Source organism: Schistocerca nitens, chromosome 6 (assembly GCF_023898315.1).
Source record: "Schistocerca nitens isolate TAMUIC-IGC-003100 chromosome 6, iqSchNite1.1, whole genome shotgun sequence".
Lineage (NCBI taxonomy): Eukaryota > Metazoa > Arthropoda > Insecta > Orthoptera > Acrididae > Schistocerca > Schistocerca nitens.
Genome location: NC_064619.1, coordinates 241,266,055 through 241,287,789, shown reverse-complemented (window position 1 = coordinate 241,287,789; position 21,735 = coordinate 241,266,055). Strand labels below are relative to the sequence as shown.

At 40.1% G+C, this 21,735-nt stretch overlaps 1 protein-coding gene across 3 annotated transcripts in view; it reads left to right on the top strand.

Moving 5' to 3' along the window:
- The window catches only part of LOC126262292 (glycerophosphocholine phosphodiesterase GPCPD1-like), a 271,804-nt gene that overhangs the window by 227,607 nt on the left and 22,462 nt on the right, over positions 1–21,735 (top strand). For all 3 annotated transcript variants that reach the window (XM_049958818.1, XM_049958816.1, XM_049958817.1), the window contains 2 exons: positions 1,670–1,811; positions 1,973–2,198. In XM_049958818.1, the coding sequence (XP_049814775.1) occupies positions 1,670–1,811; positions 1,973–2,198 (368 nt within the window). The remainder of the gene's footprint in view (positions 1–1,669; positions 1,812–1,972; positions 2,199–21,735) is intronic.

Sequence of the window (21,735 nt, the reverse complement as noted above, 5' to 3'; positions counted from 1 at the left end):
TTCTGCATACTCAGAAAGGAGTAAGTATCATTTAGCAATGGTATTAACAAAGGGGAAAATATATGGCAGGTATGAAGATGACAAAAGAAAAGAAAATCTCAAATAAAAGCCAGTAACTATAAAGAGAAGGCAAGAGTTTCTAGCAAATTATAGGAAAAGGGTAGGATATGCTGAAGTAAACAAAATTCAGGAATGTCTTCAAGAGGGTGGGAGAAAAACAGTGAAAATTTGGCAAAAGAAACAAATTAAAACAATGCATGTGTGAAGGAAATAAACACAGATTGCATGGAGATAATATTTCATATGTTAAGATGACAGACCACACATTAATTAACACCAGAGGGAACTCTCTATGTGAATTTTAAAGTTCTTTTAAGGAATTGTATATTTCAGGACATGACTAGAACACACAGTTAATAATGAAAGTAATGACATTCTGGAAGTAGTTCCAGATGAGGTGATAAAACCATTTGAGGCATGAAGAGAGGGCATTCATCTGGAAATGGTGCAACAGCAGAAATCATTAAAACTAGAGGAAAAGTAATACAAAAGGCACTTGCAAAAATTTTTTAGAGAATGACTGTGTTGAAAGATAATTCCCCAAAACTGGAACAATATTGTAATTGTTCTGCTTCTCAAGGAAGAAGAGAGACAAGATGTACTTGTCTCCTCCTATAATATGAAAGATATTCATTAACCTTACTACCAGTGCCATAGAAAAAACACTGAATTTTAATCAGGCATAGGACCATGCTGGCCTAGAAGTTGCCATAGCACAGTTAATTATTTGCAAGTTGTGAGCAAAATCATATAATGAAATGATTAGCATGAATTGCCACTTTGTCTGGGATTCATTGATTTTGAGAGCGCTTATGATTCAGTTGCAACAAAATCTGCACAGAGGAGCTCTTTAGAAAGAAGGTATTGATTCATCTTCTTATTACCTTCAAGAATGTATATGTCAATGCTACTGCTTCTAGTAGACTTCATCAAGGTAGAAGGAAATTCCGCATTGATAGGAAAGTTGGACAAGAACAGTGTTAGAGGACCTTTTCAGAACCCTTAACTCAGAAAATAAAGCTGGAACATGATAGCTTTTGAAATGCAGATTCCCCTCTGAAACACAAATATTACAATCATTGTGTACTACTTGGTATGATTTAATGATACACAGGGACTGCGCATGCAAAATGTGTTTATAAACAGAAGACTATTCAGTGTTGCATGTTCATGATTACCAGGAGAGACAACGTTTTAAGCCAGAGATCAGTTCACTAGATGTAATTCTGTTGTCAGCATTTGTGTTACAGTAAATACCCATCCATTTGAGATTTTTTCTGTGGTTTCTTAAACTGCTTTGATGGATTTTTGAAGGTGACAGTGGCATATTTGCTTCCCCATACAACTCCGTTTGCGCTTGTGGCTGATTGCTTGAAACTTCCTTGCCATTGAGACATTATCCTGTAAACTTTGCCAGGCAGTTGTATTTATGGAGATCTTAGTTCCAGTGGAGATAGTGTAAAGTATTCAGGGGACATTGCTGTTTGCTTTCAGTATGGAATAATGTACTATTTACCAAAAATGTGTTGTTGTTATTATTACATTATAGTCAAGAACATTGTTTAGGCTCCTTATAAAGAGTAACATATTATGTTCCTTTTTTTTCCAGTTGACTTCCTCGTTGTAGAACCAATCAAGCAGTATGACTGTAACATGAGTGTTTCATACTCTCGTTTCTGGAAGAAGTCCTGGTTAGGCTTGGATGTTGGTCATCGAGGACTTGGAACATCATTTAAATTAGAAATGCAGACGTAAGTCATTGGTAATAGTCCTTTACACTGTGTGTGTGTGTGTGTGTGTGTGTGTGTGTGTGTGTGTGAGAGAGAGAGAGAGAGAGAGAGAGAGAGAGAGAGAGAGAGAGAGAGAGAGAGAGCGAGATGACACAATAATCTGTATTGCCTTTTTGCTACAGCTGTGCTGATATCCGTGAGAATACAATAGCATCACTGAAGACTGCTGCATCACATGGAGCTGATTTTGTTGAATTTGATGTGCAGTTAACAAAAGATGGTGTTCCAGTAATCTACCATGACTTCCATGTCTGTATTGCAATGAAAAAGAAGAAGCATTTGGAACAGCATGATATGCTTCAGTTACCAGTCAAAGATCTTACATTGGAGCAGCTCCGTATGCTAAAGGTAGACGAAATTTAATCGACATTCGGGGATCATGTAGTTCAGGCAGTTTGGTGTTATCAGAGTTATACCTTATGTAACTAATGTGTTCTGAATTTTTATTATTTAACCATACATTTATATTTGGTTAAGTTAGTGTAATGTAATGAAAGAGCTGTTTAGTAGATTCTTTGCATGTACTGTGAAATTTAGTAATCAGTCCCAGAAAATTATTTCATTTTTGTAAATACAACTCTAGTATGTTTAAAACAGCCTCCTTCCTCTGTCTGCATGTACTTTATTCCATGCTTACTAACAGCACCTCATTTTATGCAGTTAATTATTTTCATCAAGCTACCAATACAGTTAGGATTAATAATGATGGAGTTGTTTGTGAAAATACAGCTACTGTCAAATATAGATTGAAATGTGAGTTGCTGGTTACATCTGCATTGTGAACCTGTCCTGTTTAAGCATAGAAGGATTTTCTGAAAATATATTCACCCTGACAGTGAAGACACAAAAGTATTATTTTGAGTACTTGTAATTCTGGCATAATTTCCTTTTATAGTGTTGAATTTTTCACAGCAAGTCTTTGCACTATTAATACCATTTTAGAAATGACTTAGTACCATTCTACAACTGTGTTTTCCTCCTAGTATGAAGCACTGAACTGTATAGTGCAATGGTTAAGATGTTTTCCTTAAATTAGGAAGAAAATGGGTTAAAAGTCAATTAGTTGCCCACATTTAGACTTCATATAGTCACCTCATTAATGGTAAATACTGCAGTAGATACACGAAAAAGGCTATGGCCAGTTTATTGCCCTATCTTGGTTCATTCACAGCTTGTCTTGCCCTTGACCACAACAGAACTGTATACCATAATCTTCATTCCTCCTGTCTTAGTTTCAAGAAATATGTTCATTAATGAGTTTGAGAAGGTAAACAATTTATCTTTCGATATGTCAGTACTGCATAGATTCTTGTTTGCACATTGCCCATTAGTTTACCGTACAAACAAAAATCACCACTGGCTGTATTAGAAGACAATGGGGGCCATAGATCTTTAGAGTCTACTGTAAGGTGTGAAAGTGATAGGCTCTGCTTTGAAGGACGTATGCTGTGTGGTATCAGTCGCTGTGTGAACCACTCGGAGACATTAACAATGTAACACCTAGCGTTACCTACGTTTTCAAATGTAATTGGTCTCCATTGGTTCTCATTGCCGACTCAGTGCACCACATACCAGTCTTTTGAGTTCTGCAGCAGTAGCTACAATATGGTTTGTGTGCTTCTGACTGGCCAATGCTGAGTGTGAAGTAATGTTGTGAATTAATGTAGCACTTTAGGTCATACTGTGCCTCATTTGCAATGATAGAGAATATTGTGTTTTATTTCCTGCATTAACAACGTGCAGTACTTTACATGTGTAGCATGATTTGTTCTAACTCTGAACACAATAAGAAATGTGGTTATAAGAAACCAACAACCTTTATTTGAGTCACGACATGACAGCATTGACAGCGTAACAAAGACGGAACATAATCGTTTGGTAACTTGTACAAGAAAGACCAGCCAGAGGCAGTGTAAGCAGTATAAAGGGTATTTGCATGCCAGCAGCTGCTGTCTTCCTTCCAAAAGCAACTGAGGTGCCATCCAGTCAGTGGGCTCTGGTGGAGTTCCTGGAGCTGCCGAACAGTGCCCTACTGGAATGAGGTGCATTATGCAGCTGTCCTCCTCCCAATGAACCATGGACCTCGCCGTTGGTGGGGAGGCTTGCGTGCCTCAGCGATACAGATAGCCGTATCGTAGGTGCAACCACAACGGAGGGGTATCTGTTGAGAGGCCAGACAAACGCGTGGTTCCTGAAGAGGGGCAGCAGCCTTTTCAGTAGTTGCAGGGGCAACAGTCCGGATGACTGACTGATCTGGCCTTATAACACTAACCAAAACGGCCTTGCTGTGCTGGTAATGCGAACAGCTGAAAGCAAGGGGAAACTACAGCCGTAATTTTTCCCGAGGGCATGCTGCGAGAATTAGATTAGGAAATGAGACGCTTAAAGTAGTAAATGAGTTTTGCTATTTGGGGAGCAAAATAACTCACGATGGTCGAAGTAGAGAGGATATAAAATGTAGACTGGCAATGGCAAGGAAAGTGTTTCTGAAGAAGAGAAATTTGTTAACATCGAGTATAGATTTAAGTGTCAGGAAGTCGTTTCTGAAAGTATTTGTATGGAGTGTAGCCATGTATGGAAGTGAAACATGGACGATAAATAGTTTAGACAAGAAGAGAATAGAAGCCTTCGAAATGTGGTGCTACAGAAGAATGCTGAAGATTAGATGGGTAGATCACATAACTAATGAGGAGGTATTGAACTGAGGAGAAGAGGAGTTTGTGCCACAACTTGACTAGAAGAAGGGATCAGTTGGTAGGACATGTTCTGAGGCACAAAGGGATCACCAATGTAGTACTGGAGGGCAGCGTGGAGGGTAAAAATCGTAGGGGGAGACCAAGAGATGAATACACCAACCAGATTCAGAAGGATGTAGGTTGCAGTAGGTACTGGGAGATGAAGAAGCTTGCACAGGATAGAGTAGCATGGAGAGCTGCATCAAACCAGTCTCAGGACTGAAGACCACAACAACAACAACAACAACAACAACAACAACATGCAGCCATAACAGCGGAGGTGTAATAATGTGTGGGTTACTGCGCTCCCCCCTCCTTTGGGAGAAGAGCACCAAGGTGCTGTCTCCTTTGCAACATTCTGATGGTTGACATGCCCATGGTGTCGGATGCATTCATTGTGAGTGCAAACAGTTCACGAAACGTGAAGACATGCCCATAAGGGCAGAACTGGCATGAGCATGGACATGCACTTCTTCCTCCCCATCCTGGAGACCAGGCAAAGGACTCTTGCTCCTCATAGGCAGAAGGCATATTAATGTCACATGTGGAACTGGGTGCCAGTAACTGGGGAGCCTTGGCATCTGGAGACAACATTGGAAGTGTTGGCAGCAGCAGGGAAGGCATCACCAATGTGGCGGAGGCCATTGTGGAGCAAAACTCCTTAATGCATTGAGCCACAAATTGGGGACCATTTTTCGAAACCAATGTACAGGGCAGATCTTCAGTAGAAAAAAATCACTGACAATGCCTTGATCATCACTTCACCTGTGGTAGAAGGACTACAAACAGTGTAAGGAAACCTGGAAAATATGTCTACAATCAACAGCCAAAAAGTGTCCAAAAAACGTCCAGCAAAATCTGCTATGATTCATTCCCAAGGTAGTGTGGGCACTGGCCAAGGGGGGCAAAAAGTGCACTGGTAGCAAGCCGTGACCAGGCACTCCATCTCGCAGTGAATACCAGGCAAGAACACATGCCTACGTGCCGATTGCTTATTGCGGTAGGCTCCCTAATGACTTTGACTTAACGGGGTGAGAACCTCTCTGTGCAGACGTGCGGAAATCGTAACCTGGGAAGTACCCCTTTGTCATAAAGAGAATGACACCATCCAACAGGGAAAGATAATGACTGTGAAAGCGTAGTAATTCTGCAACAGGTCAGATGTCTAGCCCGTTGGGCGGTCAGGCCCTATCCTATCGTGTGGACTTGTTTAAGCACCGGGCCTGCAGCTATGTTTATAAGATTGTGGTGCTGGCAGTGGGAAAACCACCTACAGCCTGTCGTGCTTATGTGTCAAGTTGAAAACAACAGATCTTCTTGATCAAACAGCAGATCGGGCCCCACGGGCAGCCGTGTGGACATTTGCATGATGATGCAATGTAGGATGGAGATGAATCTCATAATTATACCTTGACAAAATTAAGGCCCAATGCTGAAGGCGATGAATGGCTTTGTTAGGTAAAGCAGCTGAAAGGCGAAACAAGGAAATTAAGGGTTTATGACCTGTGACTAAGTGGAATTTCATACGTTGTAAGAATACATGAAATTTCTTGATGGCATAAATGATCAGAGGGGCTTCTTTTTCAACCTGCAAATAGTGCTGCTGAGCTGTGTTGAGTGTTTTAGATACAAAAGCAATAGGTAGCTGTCTGCATGATGATGGGCCAGAATAGCCCCCGCCCCGCACCCCTTACTGGGACGTATCTGTTGCAAAACAAAATGTTTACCAGGTTGGAAGGCCCCAAGGCAAGGCATGGAGCGTAACTTGCTTTGAGTTGCACAAATGCATGCTCACAGGCTGACGACCACTTGAAAGGAACGTTTTTACAAAGCAACTGGTGCAGAGGGTGAGCCCAGAGTGGCAGCATCCAGAAGAGACCTGTGACAGTAACATCTGCCGTTCCCGCAAATTGGAGAGATGAGGGAAAGCCGCGATAGCAGCAACAAGCTGTTGTAGAAATCAACAACCTTTGAGTCATGACATGACAGCATAACAAAGGCAGAACGTAATCGTTTAGGAACTTGTACTAGATGGACCAGCCGGAGCCGGGGAAAGACAATATAAAGGTATTCACCTGCCAGGGACCACTGGTTTCCTGCAACAGCAACTGAGGCACCATCCATGGTTGGCAGTCTCCAGTGGAAATACAAGAGCTAATGAACTGTAAGATACTCAAATGAGATGTGCACTGCAGCCGTAGTGGTGGAGGTGTAGTAACATGTGGGTTTAGTGTAGTAATGTGTGGGTTATTACAGGCTTTAAATTCTGCAAAGCTGTAATCTTGTATAGCTCAAAGTTATGGTTCTTTGTGATATGCCATTATGTGTGGGACTCTCCCACTTGCTCTTTCCTAAGTGTATTTGAGTTACTGGAATCTGCAACATATGCATATGAATACATTTCTCTTGTCTCAATTCTTTTCAAACATCAGTATTCATGCTTATTGTGAGGCATTGAACTGTTACCTCAAATATTGTTATGAATTTACATTCGGATGCCTTGTGGATAAATTACTATAATCCGCTCATCATAAGAATAAATCTGATGTAAACAAACACAAACGCAATGATTGGTCAGAAGCCATAGCACATGTACACTGGTGGTGTTATGCTCTTGGAAGTAGGTCCTACTTATGAATTATATATATCATTACTAAGTTACATTAGATGAAACTTTAAGATAGTCAAATGTATTAACAGCCATCAACTTTTTCCTTAATCTCGCTTTAGCTATGTAGTTTTTATTTCGAAAATTGTGTATAGTCTCAGCCTCTAGCATTGAGCTCTGGTTGTCACACTGTTAATGCCTAGTATGAAGATGGCTGAGGCTGTTTTCACAGCATCAAGCATATCATATCAATGCTGCATTTTTACATTTCCTACTGTACCTTTACAATATGAACCCAACAGAAGTGATCTGGGGCCCGGGATTTAGCCTGAGAAATAACAAGACTGTTAAGCTGCCAGGTGTACTGGAACTAACACACGCAGTTTTTTCACCTCACTGCCAAACGCTGGTGGAATATAGAACGACTTGTCATAAAAATGTGGCACCTGGTTGGCTTCGTGGATTCTGTTGTTGATAGACTCGTTATCAATGTAGCAGATGACACTTCCAGAACTGAAATGTATTTCTCGGATTTGGATAAGGAAGCAGCTAAGAGATTACCAGAGAACTAACTGTAATTAATACCATCAGTGGCTTCAGTATTCAACAGTACGGTGAAATCCCCGCAGTAGGCTTTTGCATTACAAATAGCTTGCTCAGAAAAATTACCCTACTTTTAAGTTAGAAATTTTCATCACTCTTGTTTGTAATTAGAATACCATGTCAGGTGAGAACGAGTGCATTATATGCTTTTCGTTTGGTCACCTAAGAAGCACGCGCTAGTGCTGAAGTTTCTCCGAATATTATTTAATTTTCTTTAAAAATTAAATGACATTTGAAGCTATGTTGTTTCTTTGTTCGTCTCTTTTTACATCTGAACTGCAACAGCATTGCAGTTTAGTTGGACCACTGGTTGGCCAATGCTGTCCAAGTTCAATGCACTGATAAAGCTGTTGTCCCACATTACCACTCAGGCTATGTGCGTGCAACACAGCATAAAATGTATGCTTATGATTGTACTTGACTGTACTGGTCACAGCTTGGCTTCTGCTCCACGTTAAACAAAATCCAATGATATTCAAGCAAATACGGAAGAATACATGGCATAATGTTTACATCAGGTTTATTCTTATGATGAACAGAGTATATTAAACTTGACAATAGAGTTTTTGCACTCCTTTATCTCCACTGTAGGAATATTTCTTTATGAAGTTAGTGCAAGAGTTTCGTTGACGGATGAAGGTGTACTCCCAACCAGCCTCTTTCTTCCCCTCTCTTCCACATCTATGATACATCACTGTAAGTGTGTGTCGTCCATAACTTCCTCTTTGGAAAACAAGGCCTTTCTCTGATGTAGACAATCTGTTGTATATTGAATTTTGTTTGTCATGGCACACTCAGCAGGATGCTAAAAAGCACATTTTGCCAGTACTGTGTGACTTATCAGTCAGGTTGGCTTCGAACTTTTCTGAATGTAGAGCTCTTTGTTCAGTGATACATTAGTGGTGTGTTCTTATTAAATCATCTCTTAATAAAGTTGATTAGTTTGACTTAATTAGCCCTCAATGCACTCAAGCGCACAATTTTAACATATTTTGGCATTGCTGCACGTACTGTCAGATCTGCTTGAGTGCAATTGTGCGTGGCTGCCACATAACACCATCTAGATTAGTTCAGTTATGAGCTGTTGTAGATTATCATTAACTTCATGTGCATCCAAATATTGGAAGGAACTTCATCTTCTGTCCCATTTCCAAATTTGACAGTTATTTTGCACTCTATTTTAATACACAGCATTTTCAAACATGTGACTTTTTTGCTGTCATATTTTCCAGTATGTTGGTGGAAAATATTTCCCTTTAGCATTTGCAGAAGGTGCTCTTCTTCTTGGCCCTGTAAAAAGCACATTTCATAAAAAGCATTCGTTATCTACCAGACCTACACCACTTGTCATTTAACGTCACAGCACTTGTACTCCCATTTCTGTACTGACAGTGTCGCAGTTTTCACTTTTTTTATTATTATTATTGCTAAGACATTGCTCCATTCCTTGATTTACAGATGGCATTTAATGCCATTTTACAGTCACCTAATAAATAAAATATGCATCCACATACCACAAAATACTTGGCCGTCAGTTAAGACAGGTTGACATCTGCCATTTACACAATTCGTTTCCAGCTCCCATAAATTTTCCCAGTGTTCCCTTATGCTGTGATGAAGCACAATGTTTTGTGTTCTGCTTTATGTTTAGGCACTGAACAAACTTCTTTAATGGTAGAAACTCCACTTAACACAATATTTATTGGTTGAATTTGCAACAGTCAAAACCAATTTAAGATGAAGAAAAGTTTGAGGAATAAATATGTAAACTTGATGCAAGGAAACTGAAGTTGTTGGTTATAATTATGTTAACATTCCTTTTTTGTAATCGTGAAATGGCTGTTTTAGTAAGTAAACTATAAATAACTAATGAGTAAAGAGGTTTGCTCAAGCAGCTGCCAGAGAACTACTTTCAAGCACAAAAAACAACAGGCATTACTTTGCATATGCATCTACGATTACATAGAAACATGTGTTTGTTATTTGTTCTGCTTAAACGCTTCCCACCCCATTTCTGGTTGTATTCTCATGCATAGTGGCGGATCAACAACTGATATGTCAAATCTCTAAAACTTGCCGCTTCATGCTCGCAAACCAAGAAAAAATCAGAATGCGTTGCAGTGGAAGCAGCTTCCCATTTCCCACTGTGTGATACTGATAATAGCTAGTGTTCCTGAATTTTTCACTTAACACTTTAGAGATCAAATCCGAGCATAGCTCAGGCCACAGCTTTGTGTTTAAAGGACCATGCCCAAGTATAGGTCGGGCCACGATTTTCTCGATGTATGGGCCACCCATTGCTTGAAAACTGAACTCATTTCATACAAGAACAATGTACAGGTGTCTTGCGACCTGCTCCTTGACTAGTGCTTCTTTCTGTTATCAATTTCTAGAATTATTTCGAGAGAAACATTACAAGTGTAACAATTGCTGTTGTGAGTGGCTGAGCCAATATGATTGCATTGACATAATTTTATGTGTGTACTCTTCAGGTTTAATCAAACAATGGAAAACCTAGGATGGGACAATGACAGTATTTTGAAAAGGAAAAATGGCTACTCACCATACAGCAGAGATGTTGAGTTGTAGACAGGCACAACAAAAAGACTACTAAACACTTGAGCTTTCAGCTAGAAGGCCTTCTTCTGAAATAGACAATGTACACACACACACACACACACACACACACACACACACACACACACACACACGACCACTGTCCCTGGCTTCTGGGACCAGACTGTGAGCAGCTGCACGTGATGGGAAAGGGGTAGTAACTCAACATGCCTGCTATACTGTGTGGAGCAATCTTTCCTTTTTATAATATTCATTAGGTTTCACAGTTTGCTGTAATTCTACTACAGATACATCACATTTGTTGAGTGAGCAAGAAGTTTTGAAACCTCAAGAATAATAAATTGCTCAATAACTCACCCCGCACTGTTTTCTTGGGAGGATAATTATACTTTCTTTCATCATTATTTTGAAGTATATAATCTATCTTGGAACTAGAGCAAATATGAAAAATAAATCTTGAAGATAGCCTATTTCTTAGTATATGTTACTCTTGAAGATACATCAGTTACATATGTGACAGTAATGTTTTAAAAATGGCAGAAATGGCCTATTTCCTAGGCACAATATTTTCCTAAATGACCTGTCTCCAAAGCATTAACTCCTCTGTCCCATGATGCCACACATGAAAACATACCATAAATTTAGTGTCACTATATTGTCTCCACATTTTCAAAATAATTTTCGTTTTTTTGTGTTTTTGTACTATTTAACAATTCCAACTCCTCATCACTCAACAGAAAATCCAATTCCGATTTGCTAGACATCTGGAATAAATGGCAGTTATAAGTGTCGTGTGTCAATTAGTGATGATTTTGTAGGAATAAGTAAAATACTTACCTTACAATCAGTGATTAAGTTGAACATGAAATAGTCCAACAAGGGAACTGCTACAGCTTTCAAACGATTGAAAGAATTTCCCACAAAACAAAACCCAAGTCATTTGGAGAGTATCCCCACTCTAACTCTGACAGCTCTGTACATGTGCAGATCTGGCAGCTTGGGAGTGCCAGAAAAATTTTTCAGGCTAGAGTCTGGCTACTTGCTTTCACTGCTTGTACAGCAAACAACCACACTCAAGTAGCCAGAATTGGGAGAAGGCCCTGCTTATATGCGATTTCACAACTGTGCATGCATGTGAGCCCACTGGCAGCTGCTTGAACAAACTTAAGATCACTCACAAGTTGCAGAACAATGAGTCGGCAACAAGCACACAAGAAAGAATGTAAACTTTACTAGCTTTTGGAAAATAATCTTTAACAAGCTCGAGTATGGACACACACACACACACACACACACACACACACACACACACACACACACACAAAGTGCACCTACTTTGTGCCAGCTCGCCGCACAGTGTTGGGGTTGCAGTTCGGCAGATGGATTGGGGTAACGGGTTGTGTCGGGTGTGGTAGGTAGAGAAGAAAGGAGGAGGAGGATGGGGTGGGAATGAGTATCAAGTGGAGGAAAACTTGGAGGCAGCAGATATGCAGGAAGGAAGGGCGGGAGGCAGGTGCACTGGTTAGGCATGCAATATGTGGGCGCACCGTAGCTGATGAGTTTGTGCAGTGCAGGATGATGATGACGATGTGGATTGGGACAGGTTGACAGGACAGAGGAACAAGGAACTGATGGGTACAGGGTTTGGTGACAATGGATTAATGGAGATTGCAGTCGGGATGATTATGGAAGCAAAGGGTGTTGCAGGGATAACTCCCCTCTACGTTGTTGCAAGAACTTGTGCTGGAGGGAAGGATTCAGATGACAAGGGTTATGAAGCAACCATTGAACTCAAGAATATTGTGCTTTACAGCATGTTTGGCACTGGGTGGCCATTTCTACTCTGGCCCATAGTTTATGGTGGCTATTTGTTCTGGTGGGTAGCTGGTTGGTGGTCATGCCTACATAAAATGCTGTGCAGAAGTTGATACAGAGCTAGTATATGACAAGTCTGCTTTCACAGGAGGCCCTGCCTCCATGTGCAACTGATTCTTGCTGGTTGTGGGAGGATTAGGAGTGTGTGAGGGTATGATGCAGAAATTCTGTTTACAGGCCACATCTACATTAGCATGGCTTCTCTGAAGATCACACTTAAGTGCCTGCCAGAGGGTTCACCGATCCACCTTCATACCAATTATCTATTAATCCACTCTTGAACAGCCTGCAGAAAAAAAATGAACACCCATATCTTTCCGTGCAAGCTTTGATTTCCCTTACTTTAATATGATGATTGTTTCTCCCTATGTAGCTTGGCAAAAAAAAAATATTTTTGCATTCAGAAGAGGAAGTTGGTGGTTGAAATTTCATGGAAGGATCCAGCTGCAGTGAGAAACACCTTTTTTTTTTTAATGGTGTCCACCCTTATTTCTTGATTGTACAAAATGTGCTGCCCTTCTTTGAACTTCCTTGATGTACTCCATTAATCCTATCTGGTAAGGATCCCACACAGTGCAGCAGTACTTCGAAAGAGGACGGACAAGTATAGTGTAGGCAGTCTCTTTAATAGATCTGTTGCCTCTTCTGAGTGTTCCGTCAATAAAACACAAGTCTTTGGTTCACCTTGTCTACAACATTTTCTTTGTGTTCTTTCCAATTTAAGTTGTTCATAATTGTAATTCCTAGGTGTTTATGGATTTTACAGTCTTTAGATTTGATTGATTTATTAGTTAACCAAAGTTGAACTGATTTCTTTTAGCACTCATGTGGTTGACCTCACACTTTTCCTTATGTAGGGTCAATTGCCAATTTTTAGATCATACCGTTATCTTTCCTGAATCGTTTTACAATTTGTTTTGACCTACTGATGACTGTACTAGACAATAAACGACATCATCAACTGCAAGCAACCTAAGATGGCTGCTCAGATTGTCTCATAAATTGTTTATATAGATAAGGAACAGCAGAGGGCATATAACACTTGTGTGGCAGGTGTGACAGCTGCCAAAGTGAAGTGCTGTTGGTGATTAGTTGGCTTAATATGGACAGAGGTATGGAGGTAGCCATCCAAGAGGTAGTCTGCTTCCAGGAAAGTGTGTGTTGGGTTGGGGAGAACTGGGTGAAACAGATGGTAGACAAGATGTTTAAATGGTGGAGGAATGGAGATACTGTCACAGTTCTGGATTCAAATCATGAAGGTATCATCAGCAAACCTGAACCAGACAAGATGCTAGGAAGGTTTCTTCCTCTATTTGGCCCATAAACAGGAGAAATAGTCATGTGTGAGGATATAATTGGTTGGATATATTAAAAACAGAGATTCCATGACTTACCAAACGGGAAAGTTATGGTAGATAGGCACAATAAAAAACACACAAACACACACACAAAATTTCGAGCTTTCGCAACCCCCGGTTGCTTCGTCAGGAAAGAGGGAAGGAGAGGGGAAGATGAAAGGATGTGGGTTTTAAGGGAGAGGGTAAGTAGTCATTCCAATCCCGGGAGCGGAAATACTTACCTTAGGGGGAAAAAAGGACAGGTATACACTCGCACACACACACCTATCCATCCACACATATACAGACACAAGCCTGTCTGTATATGTGTGGATGGATAGGTGTGTGTGTGCGCGAGTGTATACCTGTCCTTTTTTCCCCCTGAGGTAAGTCTTTCCGTTCCCGGGATTGGAATGACTCCTTACCCTCTCCCTTAAAACCCACATCCTTTCATCTTCCCCTCTCCTTCCCTCTTTCCTGACAAAGCAACCGGGGGTTGCGAAAGCTCAAAATTTTGTGTGTTTTTTTATTGTGCCTATCTACCAGCGCTTTCCCGTTTGGTAAGTCACGGAATCTCTGTTTTTAATATATTTTTCCCATGTGGAATGTTTCTTTCTATTTTATTGATATAATTGGTTGGATGTACAAGGAATGTAAACAGCACAGAGGGTATGGGTATGTGTGTGTGTGTGTGTGTGTGTGTGTGTGTGTGTGTGTGTGTGTGTGTGTGTGTGAGAGAGAGAGAGAGAGAGAGAGAGAGAGAGAGAGAGAGAGAGAGAGAGAGAGAGGGGGGGGGGGGGGGTTGGGGGCCTTGTACTCATGTAAATGTACTCTAGCTCATTAAAGAATATTTCCGAAAGCTAGCAAAGTTCTAATCCTTTATTGTATGCCTTTCAGTGACTCAGATTCATTTGGTTGCTTTATTCCTAAAGTATTTATATTCTGCTGGAACTTTCCTTACTTATACAGTAAGTGAACTCTCAATTTTGTTCCTCAAGTTATTGAAAATTTTAGATGTGTAGGAACTTAAATAACCTTCAAATGTTGCACATATCTTACGAGGACCTCATGTGTATTTGTACAAGCAGTGGTGATATTTAATTGGCACATGTGTGCTAAGTATGACTTTCAGCAACAGATGTTAAGAGTCCTGGAAAGATATTTGATGTTTAAAATTATTTCAGGCTTCATCCCCAAGAAGTAAGATCCTTCACTTGTGTGATTATGATAGAGATTTAGCAGAATGTGAGGTGCGTGGGGTAAGCACAGGTGATAAAGTGCGACAATATTTTAGGCATGACAGTTTCCTGAAGCTTGTTGTGCATCATTTTTATAAAATGAGATTGTCAAAGCTTCTTGGAATTCACTGCTTTCTTTTTAATATTCTGGTTTTGCATTGTGAAATTGTCATTTGTACCTGGCAACTTTGCAAGTTTTACATTTTTTAAAAAATCTGTCACCTGTAATTAAGATAAGTTGCTTGCAGTTCCAAAAAGATTATTTTTCACTTTGAAGTTATATCATGCTTTTGCCATTTATTGTGGCCCCCATATACCTGTATGCTTCTGTAGTTCCTACTAAGCAGACAGTAGGAAGACTGTGCTTCAAACTTATTGCAACTACAGCATGTGAAATAGCTTACTTAAAAAAAAGAGTCTGTTGTGTGCATTTGTGGGTTGAAAGTCATGCAAATGTTAATATTGAGTACAGGAGGAGTAAAGGAAAAATAAAGAGCAGTATCATTTTTGGGAAAGCAACTAAAGCTTTGCTATTGCGTCAACAGTAACAATCAAAATAGTGCTGTCGAGTCAGTCTCAGTTTCTGTCTCTGTATCTGTCTTCACACACACACACACACACACACACACACACACACACACACACACACACACCTCTTGCTTCAGGACGTCTCTTTTCTTACCTCATTTTCCTTATCAGGAATATAGGTTGTGTGCAAAGCTCTAATTTTTGGTTGGTTTACTCTACTGCTCTTGAAATTATTACAAACTTTGACCAGTACACGGTGATAACAGTTCCGTTGGAAGTTGGCTGTGTGGGTGATATGAACTGCTTCATAATTAGTGATTCTAACTTATTCAAACTAATATTGATGTTTCATTTTCCAGCTTGTAAATTTGAAAGAGAGTAATCTCAGGAGATGGGATGGCTGGTAAATCACTTTTTGGCTTGGAAGCACTGTTTGTTCTAATTTTTTCATCATTTGGTCAGACTATGCTGTAACATTGACAAATCCCCTACAACCAGCATCATAATCTGAAATACTGTCTGCAGTTTGTTCCAAAATTAATTTGCATGACCGTTTGTCTGTTTGAAACAACATGCATTATTCACATACTGTGATTTCTCCAGTTGTCATTGTGTCTTTGAATTTGTATGCTGGATCAAATTTTATCTAGTGGCAACTTGCAAACTTAACCCAACAATAAATTACTATCATAAAGAATGAATAGGAACAGCAATACATGATTTGTAGTAACATTTAATTTGCATCTGAAAACACTACTTTAATTGATTACTCAAAAATCTATGATGGTGATGAAAATAGAATGCGCGAAGACTAGTATTTCATTAACTGAGACACACACAAAGAGATACATATAGTTGTTCACATGTGAAAATGTACTTCATACCTATGTAGATATACTGAGTGCTGTTGAATGAATACTAGTTATTATTTGCTATATGACAGAGACTCGTAGCGAACAAGGTGTACAATAGGATTTGCAGCTCTTGATTACAAATTTTTAGGTGATTTATGTATGGAATTTCCTGATAAGATGTAATTTTTCATGTTACTATTAATTTCTGAAAATCTATAATTTTTGGTCCAATGTTTCTGGATGTCTTGTTCATTTTTTCCAGCAATTTATAGAACCTTTATTCCTTGTATGAGAGGCAGAGTCAGTACTGCAGTTGTGTTACAGTTATGGGTATCATAGTTAATTTGATACTTGAAAAGATGTTTGCAACTTCTTATGCATCACACAGCTTATCTTAAGACTTTACATTTACGTTTTCGCTGGCTGAAAAATCATTCTGCCTGTAGCATTGCCCATTGAAAATCCAATAGCCCGCATTTTCCCCATGTGTTAAAGTTCACTTGTTTTTGATGTGTATCTACTTACTTAACTTTCTCTCTCTCTTCCCCTCCCCCCCCTCTCTCCCTCACTCCCCCCCCCCCCCCCCCCTCTCTCTCTCTCTCTCTCTCTCTCTCCCCCTCTCCCCCTCTCTCCCTCTTTTTGTTCCTCCACACTCCCCCAAATAAAACACACATTTTTCATGTCAATTCTCAATTCCCCACACCTCAGCAATAGTTCCTCTCTGGGTGCATTTCCAAAACGTTGCTTTATGGGTTCTCACTTAGGAAACTGCATGGCCAGTAATAGTAATCAGTGGTGACAAGACAATATTCTGTGATTACTCTAGCCTTTCAGAACACCGTTAGGTTCTTCAGAAAAACTTCAGCTGAACTTATCTCCAACTTTAGCTAGCTTGCAGTTCCGATGTTGATTTGAGCATCAGTGCTTTCTATTAATGCTTGGACCTCTGGTACTTTCCCAACACAGCTACGACAATTTACAACTGTTATACTGACGGTTCCTGTATCTACGTTCTTCCTATGTTCGACCTGAATCCTTTGAGACTGAAGCCCTGTTTTTATTTCCCTGAAAGCCTCTAACCTAAAAATCCGGCCACTCCATGCCACACAGCTGCTGCTACCCATGTAGCTGTCTCCTGCATATAGTGGACTCCTGTCCTGTTCAGTGGAACCTGAAACTCCACCACCCTACGGTGCAAGTTGAGGAAAGTGCAGCCAACACAGTTGAAGTACCATGTGAGCCTTTGATTTAGACTCTCCATGTAGCTGCCTCCTGCATGTAGTGGACTCCTGACCTATTCAGCGGAATCTCATACCACACCATCCTGTGGCGCAACTCGAGGAATGTGCAGCCTCTACAGTCGCAGAACTGTCTGAGCATTTGATAAAGACTCTCCACTCGGCTCTGTACCACATATCTGCAATTGGTTCTGTCAACTGTGCTGCAAATGGTGAGCTCTGCTTTCACCTCGCAAGCAAGACAAGCAGTCTTTGCCTCTTCTATTAGCTGCTTGAAACCAGAGAGAATCTCTTCCGGTCCAAAGCAACATACATCATTGGTACCGATACGAGGCACCACCTGCAGTTGGCTGCATCCTGTGCTCTTGATGGTATCTGGAAGGACCCTTTCCATGTCTACAATGACTCCGCCCGGTATGCAGACGGAGTACACATTGGCTTTCTTCCCGTCCTTGGCTCCTTGGCAGCCATGTCCCTAAGAAGCACCATAACCTACATAATATTGAAGCTCTTAACTACCAATAATCCCATCCTTTGTGATTTCCTGCATCTTGCAGGCTGAGAGGTTCCCTCTGAAACAGCACAAGCGACTGCATCTGGCAGGAGGCAGTGTCAGCCATAGACAGCACCTGGAACCTGTTCATCAGACTAACCAGGGAGGCCTTACTTGTGGCCCCTGCGGAGTCTTTCTTTCACTGCCTGCCACACCTCGAGGCAATCTCCCTCTTGACCACAGGTGAAGTGCCATCGTCAGTGCAAGCAGTAACTGGGCTGATTACTGGTGCGGGCCAATTGGCACACTCAGACGTGTTGGACACCCATTGGCCCCACACGGCCGGCCCACAACAGTGATGGCCTTCCACTGCACCTCCAAGCTGTGTAACAGAAGTCATCACAGCCTAGAGTTAAGAGCGAAATGTCACCAATTGGACCTGCTTCTGCTCACAGCCTTCACAATAAAAAAAAGTGTGGATTCGCAAGGGACCAAACTGCTGATGTCATAAGATCATGGAAAACTACATTACACAGACAAGCAAATGATTATTGATGCACGCTATGGAGCTCTACTGTAGACTCAAAGGAAAATGCAAGAACTGTGTCCAGTACATTAGATTACGACACAGAGATTCAAAAACTGAACTACCAAAGCACACAGGTGATTAGGAACTTTTAATATATCACAAAATCGGTTTACTTTCCGATGCGAACAGAAATGTGAGGATATGCCTACTAAGTATTTAATTAACATGCAGAAATTTGAAAAACTAAACTACCAAAACACACAGATGAAATCATAAAATTAACTCCTGGTTAGGAACTCATAACGTGACACACAATCTGTTACTTCCCTGTGGCTGCTTGTGTCTCGGGCGGCTGCTGCTGACTGACAATTGCCCTATGTCTCCAGTCGATATGCCTTATTGTGCTGGTTCCTCACTACCAATGGAGAGTCACATGCATTTCTCTCTCTCTGTCTTACACACGCAATCACACACACACACACACACACACACACACAATGCTGATTTAACTCAGTCAGTGGTGGATGGACAGATAATTCGTGGCATCAGTTCTAAGCCATATTTAGTGCTCCAAAGAGACAAGTGTTTTCTTTCAAAGGGCTAACTGGTATTTTGTCCATTGAGCTTATAAAAAACTTTGATGGTTTCCAGTTCTTACTGTTTGTGAAGGGACAGTTTAGTTGGATAGTGGTACGGCAAAGCATTTACAGCTTTCAGACCACTCCTTCCCCGTTCAAAAGTGGATTTTACTACTTCCAAAAGAGTGTTACCTGAAACTTAGAATTTGAGTAGACACAGACACTGATAGTAACTCTTCATTTGAGATGTTTGAAGTTAATTTCTTTTCAAGATTTTGACAGAAATGGATATTACTTAGTGATTTGTAGGTCGTAACAATCTTGGCATAGCTACACTTGAGAGATATTAGCAGAAGATCAGTTTCTCAAAAGTTTGTACATTGAAGTAAAAAAAAAAAAATAGAGACCTCATATAGTTTCCCTTCATAAATTTCTTTCTAGAAATACTAGTACCTGCCTTCCGAACATTTGTGTCCTAGAGACACATTGGCTTTCTTCCCGTCCTTGGCTCCTTGGCAGCCATGTCCCTAAGGAGCACCATAACCTACATAATATTGAATATTGAATATATACTACCAATAATCCCATCCTTTGTGATTTCCTGCATCTTGCAGGCTGAGAGGTTCCCTCTGAAACAGCACAAGCGACTGCATCTGGCTGGAGGCAGATATCTTTTTTGCTGAATAATATGGCAGTTATTGCATGTACTTGAAAGATCTGCATCAGCAAAGCAACATATACATTAATAAAATGCACAATGTTTGTGCTATGTTTGTGGACAAAGGCATGTATTATTCAAATTTGCTGCAATGTTTCCACACTTACTATCTTAGTATGTTGAAATTAGCAGATAGTAGCTTCATAACATTGAGTCAGATGTTGCTATTGACTTGATAGGACTGTCATCATATTGCATTGGATGATTCTCATCAGAATGTTTTCTTTTAGCATGAAAATAGTGTTATTACATTGTATTGTATGTTTAAAAAGTTGTATTGTATGTTTAAAAAAAAATGCTTATTTCTGTCATCTCATGTTAGTTGACATTGGAGTCATTTAATACTATTGAGAATTATTGTACTGGCCTACTGTATACCTTGACGAAAGTAACTTTTTGATGATTGTGCACCAGAGGAAGGGGAGGAGGTTGATGCTGGGTGGTGCCTATAAACAATATGTGTGCTCTGTTGCCTTATTCTTTTTCAGTGTTGTAGGGTGGATTAGGATGGATAATGGTGGGAGTAGGGAAATGATTTGATCGTTATGTCATAAATTTTCAAATTATTTAATTAATTTTGGAAGCTTCAATTATGATGTAAGAGGTTCCAGTCATTCCCAAGTTGCAACACCAAGATTTAACATGACTCTTGCAAAGAAATTAAAAAATACAAACATTTCGTCATTCTGTGTGCCATTAAAATGAAACAAACTCTTTTGCTATTATCCTCGCCCAGCAACACAAATTTCTATGAAGAACCACACATCCAAAAATTTGCACTTTCTGAAATAGTTTGACACAGAAATGTTCTTTTGTTTTAGCCAATCAAAAGTCATGTTCTCTGGAGGAAGCTCTAGTCACCATGTTAAGTATCATCTAATGATAAGAGGCATTGTATGTAACAGTTCAAGCAGCTCAACCAAAAATTTTAATGGGCAGCTCTCGAACCACCACGGAAACACCTCTCCACTCATTTCTTTATGGTAATTGAGGGTTTTGTTAGATTCAAATAGCAACCTACAGATTTCCACAAACCTTGCCATTTTGTTTGGATGGAGAAGCCATTTTGTTTGGATGGAGAAGAATCAGGGCAGTGCCATTTTTGGTGGGTACTGCTGTTGTGTTACTGTATCATCTTCATGGACTTCGGGTTGCTTTTACACACATACAAATAATAACTCTCCCCTTTATGGTCTTACTTCTGTTTATTTTGTCAACAAAAATAATACATTTTAAGAAATGTTCATTATCGTGATAGCATTAAATACTACATTGCGATTGAGTGAATTAATCTATAACACTTTGTGTTTTGGCTAAATCTGTTTTAAGAATAAAAAAAATAATAGGTATATAATATCTCTTCACACTAAATGTTTTCCATTTATGTTTTCACACTTGAACCCTAAACTCTGTACTTCATTTCACACTGATGTGGGTAGACCAAACATAAGCAAGCCTTTACTGTTTCAAGATAATTCAGATTTACTAGAGCTATTTTTCTAAATAATCACCCATGTTATTGATAGACTTGCCATTGTTTGGGTATGTTTTAATCCCATTTTCAAAGAAAGTATGAGACGACCACCAAAGCAATTGCGGAGAAACTGTTATATTCCTTGCTGGTTTTGAAATACTTTATTAAGAGCTAACTTGACTAGTCCAAACTTGCGGAAGTCACGTGCTGACTTGTCTGTACTGGAGGTTGGATGCTTAATGGCAGTCAAATGCATATTGGCCAATGTTTGCAGGAATACTGGTGCAATGTGAGGTCTGGCGTTGGTGTGAAGAAGAACGACCCCAGTTAGTATGCTGCACCTTTTTGAGTGGTAGCCAGCTCAAACATGACAAAGATGATTGCAGTAGTAGGCAGCATTAACGGCCTTATGTTCCTGTAGGAAATCAACCTGTTCCATGGTTTTGCAGTACTAGAACACTGACAGTGGCCTTTCTGGCAGATGGCTGTATCATGTTCAC